The sequence below is a fragment of the Uloborus diversus genome, chromosome 6 (assembly GCF_026930045.1).
Source record: "Uloborus diversus isolate 005 chromosome 6, Udiv.v.3.1, whole genome shotgun sequence".
Taxonomy (NCBI): Eukaryota; Metazoa; Arthropoda; class Arachnida; order Araneae; family Uloboridae; genus Uloborus; species Uloborus diversus.
This window is the reverse complement of record NC_072736.1, coordinates 43,380,061-43,390,305: the sequence shown is the minus strand read 5'-3', so window position 1 is coordinate 43,390,305 and position 10,245 is coordinate 43,380,061. Positions and strand designations below refer to the sequence as shown.

Genomic DNA, 10,245 nt, shown 5'->3' with positions numbered 1-10,245 from the left:
TTATTTTTTAAGTATTGAATGAAATTTTAATTTTAAAAAGTTTCGCAGCAGTGGATAACAATAAATTTTGTGTTCCGGCTCCACGCCTGTTTCGAGGAAAAACTAGTTGTTGCACTGCTCCGTTGTCAGCTTTAAATATTCAACGAATTGCTAATTTTGAAAGCAGAAAAAAGAAATGAATGGACAAAATAACAAAACAATATCAACAAATAAACATCACCGCTAATACATTTATTGGTCAAAGAATAGATAGTTATATTTTTATGTTATGCATGAAAAGAAAAAAGAAAGAAATCAGAAACTTAATTACTTGAAGTAAAAAGTTCGCTCCAAGACACATTCAACAAGTCAATTACAGCCATGGAAAAAATTATATGAACGAGTTGAAAAATGAGTGTTACATATGAAAGTAATTATCAACGGAAAACAAAATCAAACATAATTTACTACTTGTTATTAGAAAATGTTAGAAACCTGTTAGCATGAAATTAAATCACAATAAACTTGTTAAATCACATATTAACACAAATGTATTATGTGAAATATAAAAAAAAAATTAAGGACATTAACATATATATCCCGAAAAAAAAATTAATATTCTACAAAATCACCATTTTTTCAATTACTCTTATCAACCATCCAGTCATTGACTTAGAAAGTCCAGGTAAAGTTTGTTTAGAAATGTTTTCCTACGCTAATTCAATGGATGATATCAGTTCCTCTAAATTTTCATATTGTACCCCATCCTTATACACTTCTGCAGTTAAAATGGCCCACAGATTCTCTGTGAGGTTTAAATTAGGGCTTTTTGCCGGCTAGTCCAGATGTTTCACAGAGTTGACCTGAAACCTGAACAGAATCCACAAGACTCATCATAGCAACTTACAATGTCTTTTTGAAACAAATAGCTACCAGTTGTGATAAGGGGCGATCCTGATAATAAATTTTCAGCTAGCATTCAACATCAAGATATGATTCTGTATTCAATTGATCTCGAATGGACACTATTGGTGTTTCTCCATTGGCTACAACCCCCCCCCCCCCCAATCAATTACGCCTCCGATTTGTCGTTTGGAAAAACGGATTTATTTTCGAAAATCATACCAGGAATGGTGCAAACAATCTGGTCCTTCCAAATTAAAGTTGTTTTTTTTTTTTTAAATCAGAAAGTACATCTTTTCCATCGAGATCCAAAAGAACCGTGTTTGTTTCCGAATTCCAATCCAAACTTCGTTAAAAGTTTTGTAAATGGTGAATGTGACCGTAGTTTAGCATATTTAACATTGGAATTCTTTTGCAGAACATTACACACTGTTCTATTAGTGCATGGTAGGAATTTTTCTTTCAATTTGAGTAGAACTCTGTTCTTTTAGCATTCTCCATGGACAATTGCTTTTTCTGGTGTTTAACAAGAGTGGGAAACCTGCCTGTACGCTTTTTCTTGCCACTTTCTTTTGGATTCTTCAAAAGATTACAAATTACCGTTTTAAATCTCTTTTCCTTCCTGGCAATTTCACGTCCAATCATTCCAGATTTTCTGTAAGCAATAATTTGTCACTTATCATATTCATAGAGTTGTGTTCTGTTTGGCATGATGAAGAACGATATCAAGTGAACAATCTTACTGCGCAAAAGTTTTGAGTTATTGTAAACAATCATATGATACGACTAAACATGCAAAATTTACTTGTGCTTTCAAAATAAATGTGTGTTCTTATAACATTTTCCAAGTGGCAAACCATTAAAACCTTGAAAATTCATAAATTTAAATGATTTACAAAAATTTTAAAGTAAAGTTTGCTTGAAAATGTTTCGCTTCATGTTTTTTTATCATAAAAATATTTGCAAAACTTTCTAGCCAAGTGGCTTCTAGAATTGACAATTTTTTGCATATCTTTAATTTTTTCCATGGCTGTATAAAAAAAGTATTGACTTAATTGAAATCAAATGATATTTATTTTATCCCAAATTCACGCTCTTTTGTATTTATCCTTCCCTCTACAATTTTCTGTAGGTTCGTACAAGGACGTATTTTTCTATTTTCCCTTACCTAATTACAAGGGCAAATCGAAGCTTCTTTGCAATGCGTGTGAACATCAAAAATGATTCATCTCTTATTATTATGAATCAAAGTATAACTTCAGTATATGTAAAAACCGTGAAAAAACACGTCATGAGCTTTGTTTAGACACCTGCACAAAGGAAGCTGCCTCTGATATTTCAGAAGCAGCTGTTTCGAGGCCAATCATAGCTAACCAAACATTTAGTTCCAATATTCTTTAAGAATGGGCTTCAATTTTTTGTGCAGGCAAACGTATTGGATTAGTGGAAGGCCAAAAGACAACCAGGACCATCCGGATTACAATTATAAGTGTACGTAATACGCAGTATTTGATATTATATTTTATCATGTGTTTATTTTCTAAATTTTAATCTTGAGGTTTTCTAGGTTTTCAGCAAAACTCAGTGTTTATTTAAAAATGAATCAATTTAATATCTTGGTCGAAATTTAGAAGGTAGCTCCCAGTTTGCTGTTATAGATGAAAGCAAATATTTCCAACTGTTTTTATTAGTTATTTATTTGTTTATGTCTCTCTATTTATTATTTTTAAAGAAAACTGCAAATTTAAAATAAGACGACCGAAATCTTCTCCAATTAATGCAACAGGTAATTATTGTGCAAAATATGCAACTATTTTTCTTTGCAAGAATTGTATCAGAAACATTTGATCTATGACTCGTATTTCGAAGATTTAATGTTTCTTTAAGATTCAGTTCTAGAGCTTGAAAACGCCATCTTCCGGTGAGTTAAGAAATTAGTCAATGATAACATTCAACAACACGAGTCATATGTCTCATTGGACAGGTCATATCCAGTGTCAGTGGGTCGGTCTTGATTTTACCTCTTTCAACCACCATTGTCCTAAGACTGCAGCGCCTCTTATAATTTATTTGAATTGCGAATTCTGCTTAAGATAACTATCAACCATTTGAGAAATGGGATGTAAATCAAATTATTTTGATAAAAGTAGTGTGGCTTTTAATAAAACACAATATAATTTCTATTAGTAAAGGAAATTCCAATTTTTATTTCCCACTATCACAAGATCTCTGTAGTTTATCATATTCTATAGACTATTAAAAAACAGGACGAGAGATTTGGACACTTCAGAGTCGCTTCCAAATAGTGACTTCAGATTGATGGGATTTGCTTCGTAAAATGTTGCCAACTTAGTTTGAAAATAAAGCGTAGAAAATTTAGATTAATACCCTTTAAGCAGATTGCATCAAGGAGCCTTTTACGCTTCTTTTTAAAATCAAATGTACTAAAAAATAAGAAATGGCGCAAATTTAGCATACATGGTTTTATGTTACCCTAAATGAGCGTAATGCTGGTAATTTTAATATTTTTTAAGTAACTGACCAATACAATGCCTATTTATACCGAGGAGTTTTTCTGAATTAGCACTTTATGCCTGAAAAATATCAAGCATTACTATTGGGTAAAATCGATACACTGTGCAGCAAAAAAAAAAAAAACTTATAAGTGCTTAAGACACAATTCTTGCCGATTCTTATGTACGTAAAATGACCACCGTTTTCGGCAATCACCCACCAATTTTTATACAGATAACTCTTACCCCTTCGTTTCCTCTGTTCAAGTTCAGTTGCATCGCCATTGCTTTAATTTGGAGGGGAAATCAGGAATATATTAACATTCTTCTGTTCCGTTAACATTCTGCTGAAGAGCTAGAGATGTGAAAAATTCAAAATCATCAACATTTGTTGCAAGAAATGAGTCATTAAAAATTATCCTTTTTTCTGCTGTTTATTTCAATTATTTCACTTTTTTTTTGTGTACAGTCAGAGTATCAGCCTCATTTATATGAGCTCCGTATCCGTAAAAATTTCAGGCAGTAAATCTTTTTTTTTTTTAATCTTTGAAATGTCGCATACCAGTCGCATTGCAGATCTTAAGTGTGTAAAAAAAACTTCCCATATTGTTTATATTTTCCCCTTGTTCAGTATCTGCAGAAATGAGTTTTCGAAAAATTTGAAAATACGCGTTTGTACTAACAATTAGGGAAATGTTGTAATTTGACATTTTTTTCGTACTTTTTTTCATCGGAAACCAAATAAGCAAGCTTGTACGTAAAACTAACGTACAATAAAAAAAAAAAAAGAGTTGCAAATGCAAAAAAAAAAAAAATAAATAAATAAATGAATAAATAAATAAATAAAAATTAATTTGAATTTTGTCATCTTGAATTCAAATTATGTTTTTCGCAATCACGAGTGTGTGTGTAATAGGTATGGGTATGTGTGTGTAGGCATGTGTGTTTGTGTCTGTGTGCAAGCATGAATGTGTGGATAGTTGTGTGTATATGTGCGTATGTATGTGTTTGTGTATGTGTAGGTGTCTGTATGTATGCGTGTGTGCATGTGTTTGTGTATGTGTGTGTATGTGTATGTGTGTAGGTGTGTGTGTGTGTAGTTGTGTATGTATGCAGGTGTGTGTAGGATATGGATGCAATCTGGAGACGGTTTTCGCTATTGGAGCAGCATCATGAAGAGCCGGTCGACGGTGATGCAGCAGAGGGTGTTGGTGGGAAAATAAAATGATAGCACATCAACACAGTCAAATAAAAGCAATAAGCAATCGTGATTGCTCAAAAAAAAAAAAAAAAAAATCAAAAAATGAGTTATGACCACCACAGAAATGTCCGAAGTCGATTTTATAATGTGACCAATGGGCGTATCTCTACAATAAATAGTAAAAAAAGTTAGTCCCTCACATTGGTGGCGGGGGCAGAGGGTGCTGGCGGGAAAATAAAATCATAGGACATCAAAACAGTCAAATGAAAGCAATAAGCAATCGTAATAGCTCAAAAAAAAGTAAAAAAATTAATTTGAATTTTGACCTCTTGAATTCAAATTATGTTTTTCGCAAACACGAGTGTGTGTGTGTGTATGTAGGCGTGTGATTTGTGTGTTTGGGGGGCAGGGTGTATGTTTGTGTGTGTGGGTATTTGTGTGTTTGTGTGGGGAGGTATGTGAATGTGTGTGTAGGGAATGCGTGTTTGTGTCTGTGTGCAGGCATGATTGTTTGGGTAATTGTGTGTAGGTGTGTGTGTATGTGTAGGTGTCTGTATGTATGCGTGTGTGTGTATATGTTTGTGTGTGTGGGTGTGTGTGTGTGCTGTAGGTGCGTGTATATATGCGTGTAAGAGTAGGATATTGGCGCAACCTGGAGACGGTTTTCGCTAGAGAAGCAGCATCGTGAGGTCGGCCGGCGGTGGTGCTGGCAGAGGGTGCTGGTGGGAAAATAAAATCATAGGAATTCAAAACCCTCAAGTGAGAACAATAAGCAATCGTGATTGTTTAAAAAAAAAATCCGCAGTTACCTGCCCACGGCAGATTTATTCTAGTCATGTTCACAGCTAGAATTCAGATTAAAAATGAAATATGCTTGTAAAGCAATAGTGTGTATTTATATTTCTCAGATGCACCATAACCATTGTTCACAGCTTCTCAACAGTGTATAATAGAATAGTGCAGTGTATAACAGAATAATTTTACAAGTCTTTCTTTTCTCTCTCTATCTCTCTCTTCTTTTTTTTTTTTTTTTTTTGCCGCACACTGTATTTGCTGTTTTGTTAAACAGTATTAAATACTCAATGAAACGAAATCTGCGTTGGGGTTTATCATCAAAAACAGCAACCATGAGCTCTAATTCCTACTGATACTGAAATAAATCAAATCTGTCAAGAAGAAACAATTTAGAGTTACGCACCGGTTCAATTCCCTAGTACTTTGACCGTGCCCCTTTTTTTTCGCAAAAGGTGTGGAAAACTGATCTTGCGCAGAGAGGCTAAAGATCATGGCTACCGATGAAATAGGGTCATAATTATAGGGGAAGATTGCGACATTCTCCATTCCACATCAGTAAAATTGCACTCTCACAAATAAACTTATTTATTCTACTAACTTTTCAGACTTAGTTCTTGCCCTATCAACCCGAAATATGTAAGTATGTTGCTTCAATACATCTTTCATGTGTAGCTTTGATTTGTATTATGTGAAGAGAAGCAATATCTGCCTATATGTTTTAAAAAACCTTTAAATACTTAAAAATATTTTTGATCAAATGAATGAGGAATAAAATAATGTTTCAATTAATGAATAAACAAGTGAATTAATAAATGAAGGAATGCTAAGTGAATCAATTAACGAACGAATTCATAATGTTTTCTAATAAATGAAGGAATGAGTAAACAAAATGACCAATTTCACTTTTCCCCGAGTGGACCTGGCAAATTGAACTAAACATTCAAAACAAAAACATAGCCAATATTAAATAAATAAATATCGCACTGGACATCAGTATATCTCAATTAATAGGATCTGGTGGGGGAAAGTGATCATAATCAAATAAATGGCTGTAACTTGGAAATAAATGTTCGAATGAGTGTAAACTTTTTATTTTAGAGTAGGGCAGTTAGAAACTACATTTTGAATACAAAATTTTACAACTGGCACTATTTTATTTAGTAAAAAGAAATATCTTGTCTGCACATGAAAAATTTTAAAATCTAAACACCTTTTAAAACTTCCTTGGTAATTTTTGTTTGTTAGAATTAGGAACCCATTGACTCCAGGGGAAGCTTCCTACATGTCTCCAGAACTCTTAATCATTAGCAGTTAGCTGAATCTTATTCGTATAATTTTTTAGAACAATTTAAGTAAGATGGGATAAAGTGGTCATAATATATTAATCTTAACGTATATCATTTTTCTAAAGTCACTTAATCTTTAAGTTAAGGCAGATATAAATTAAATACCAACTTCACTCAACATGCATTGTTTTTACAGTAAACGGGATAAAATAAAGCTGAGTTTACAAGAATGGAAAAAATCCGACATAAACTGGATTACAGTTTTAAAAACAATTGTTAGGATCCTTTTAATTAGTATTTGTAATAGTGAATCGCTTCAGTTCTTTCATTCGAATTTCTTGATTATAAGATAAGAATTAACCTAACTTATTGCAATCCGTGAAAAATAAACTTATTTTATCTATTAACTTTACCTCATCAGAAAGTAATTAACAACTAGCCATGTTCGATTAATTGCAGAATTTTCAAACAAACTTCACGTTTTCTTTTTTATCTCAATCTTAAATCCTGTTCAATTTTGAAAATATTTAAGAATTTTCGCTTTTTCTTGTTGTCGGAATAATATTTAGAACCGAAATAAATAAGGATTGAAAATAGAATTTGAAAATTACAGTTATAAATGAGGCAGTGAGTAGCAAATGAATGCAAGTATTTTAAGTTTCGAGTAAAACGCGTTTAAACATCAGATCCTCGGTAGGCTTTCATTGAAATTTTTTCCTGAATCATGCTATACAGCAGCACCTACCAGGGCTACTAGTACAATCTCTTGCCCCAAGACAGAGGAGAGGTTCACCTACCGTTTGTACTGGTTATCTCCAAATTTTTAATTTTGCCACTTGCATCCCTTTGCCTCTCACTACCTCAAATGTAAACTGAATTTCAAAAAAAAAAAAAAAAATCAAAAATGATGAAATCTTTTACGATTAAAAGAAAGTATCGAACACGTAAGCTTTCTAGATACAGCTTGCAGTATGACAGGCTGAACTAATTTGAATTTCGGCTGTTAGAACACCAACTGTCTCGTTAATTAAGCTGGCATTGAAGAAAAAAAACTGTTAGGATAAATAGAATAACTGCAAAAATAAGAAAAGTTGACCCTATTAATGCCAATGTTATTTATATAATTGTGACCGTTTAGTATGACCGAGGCATTTTTAGAACAGAACTTTCTTTCACAATAGGGAGAAAAAGATCAGTTAGAAAAAGGTTGAAATTAGGGCAATCAGAACTAATGTAATCATCTTAGGATCTGTTTATCAATACAAGTGTTTTTTCACGGTTTTTTGGAAGTCTTTATCTCTTTGTCAAGAACCTAATTATTCGGTATCAATCTTTACGCTAATCAATTAAATTACTATCATTTTTATATATCTATATGACTCTATAATGTGTCAGTCACTTTATATACTATTTCTTTTCTTTTCTTTTTTTTTTGTCAATAAATGTATATTATTTAGTGATTTTTGTGTGTGTTTGTCTCAACTCACCTATCTATTCACGTAAGGATATTTTCGTGTTTTTTAAAAATAAATCTAAGTTTCTTCTTGATCTTATTTCTGTCTGTCCACCCATAAATTGCTGCTTATATAGAGAGATTCCATCACATATATATATATATATATATATATATATATATATATATATATATATATATATATATATATATATATATATATATATATATATATATATATATATATATATATATATATATATATATATATATGCTCAGCTATTTCTCTGTATTTATCTAGCTATAGATATGTTTGAAAATATTTATCCCTACACTAAAAAAATATTTAGCAACACAGTCAAAATATTGGACTTATTATAATGCTTTTATTATACTTGCTGTGTCGTTGATGGGTGGCACAAGCTTTTCAATCGTTTCCAAACCCAAAAATAAATAACAGTAATAATGAAGTTAAGTTTGCTAATGTAATTAACTAATTGATTTCCAGGCTAAACTTATGAAAGCATAGATTTATGGATTTTGGTCTCTTCAAATTTTTCAACTTATAGGTTTTCAAGGCTTGAGACTTTCAATTGCTTGAAGACATCAGTTTAAAATAGTTTAAAAGTTTTTTATACCGTATACTTGTTATACTCGCTCAGTTTATGGTAGTTGGTTTAGTTTTGTGGAGCAAGCTTTTTACTCGACTATGGCCAAGTCAAAAGGAAGGGGTATGATTTTTTGGCAGTCTATGAATGTATGTTTGTATAGTGAATTCTTTGTATAACGATACTGTCTATAACAATAAACCTGTCTATAACGATAATTTCCTCGGTCCCAGCAAAAATTCAGCATGAATAATCAAACTGTCTATAACGATAACCTGTCTATAACAATAATTTTTTTAGGTCCCAACAGTATCGTTGTAGACAGGTTTTACTGTATTAACGTGTGTTCCACTGTTGCACCTAGACCTAGACTATTCATCCGATTTTGATGAATAAGGTGTCGATCGATTCGTTATTATGACCCGAGTAACATAGGCTACATTTTAACCCACTTCAACTGTAGGAAGAGTCGATTTCACCTTGTAAACCCCTCTTTAACCAATTTTATTCTTTTTTTAATTCTTTTGTTTGGTTAAATTTAAATAATCGATTTAAATAATCTTGGTTCGGTTTAAATAAATTTATTTCTTTGATGATTTAACCATTTCATATTTGTTTTTGTAATGTTTATTCATCTGTTAATATATTTTTATTTTATATATTTTTATTTTCGAATTATGTACAGCAAGTAATCCAAACTGATTGCAAAGAATTTCATGAAAATAAAATTACTACATTTATTACCTACCTTGTTTAAAACCATTTTCTACCTTTTCATCGCTTGTTGCTGTTTCCTCCCACTGCAAGAGCTATGTTTTGCACGACCGCTGTACTCAACATCGAGGACTAACGTTTAAAATAATTTTCAATAATGATTTGGCAACTCCATTATCTAAGATGAGTGTTTTAGCCACATTCAAGCACTTTTAACCACAGAAGTGTGTAGTTCTTTTCAAAGGTCGTAAGCTCATCTTCTGTCAAATACGTTGTTTCGTAATATTTCCTCTGTAATGACTCTTCTTAGAGGAGTACTTTGGCAAACTAAATCCTTGCGTGAGTTTGAGGATTTCATAATGTGTCTTAAACAATATTTATTATTACATAAATCAAATGATGTGGATTTACGTGATTTGTTTTGAACAGTAAACAGCAAAAGAATCTTTAGTTTAAATGGAAAAATCATGCGGAGTTGCATAAATATTTGTTGGTTGTGATTGATGTGATTGGATTTAAAACTTTTCTGGATAAATTAACCAAATTAAAATTTTTGAAAAAAAATAGAGAAACAGCTTGCACCTACAGATTTTGCATAAAAGTCGGAAAATAATCTGCACTTGAATCAATATTTGCTATTGTGCATATTTTCAAAGCTTGAATCAGCCGGTGACGTCAGCGAAAAGTCAGGCAGGTTTAAATTAAAGAATACTTTGCTTCATAGTTTACTGAATACAATATTGTTCATGTTGGTTCAACAGAGCATTAAAGAAATATCGTTAACAGTTCGAGT

At 31.9% G+C, this 10,245-nt stretch overlaps 1 protein-coding gene across 3 annotated transcripts in view; it reads left to right on the top strand.

The window, feature by feature from the left end:
- Nucleotides 1-2,244: 2,244 nt before the first annotated feature.
- LOC129223874 (aquaporin-10-like) overlaps nt 2,245-10,245 on the top strand; it is a 169,584-nt gene continuing 161,583 nt past the window's right edge. For 2 of the 3 annotated variants that reach the window (XM_054858242.1, XM_054858241.1), the window contains exon 1: nt 2,245-2,373. In XM_054858242.1, the coding sequence (XP_054714217.1) occupies nt 2,286-2,373 (88 nt within the window). In that variant the 5' untranslated portion in view covers nt 2,245-2,285. The remainder of the gene's footprint in view (nt 2,374-10,245) is intronic. The other variant, XM_054858243.1, reaches the window with a different exon arrangement.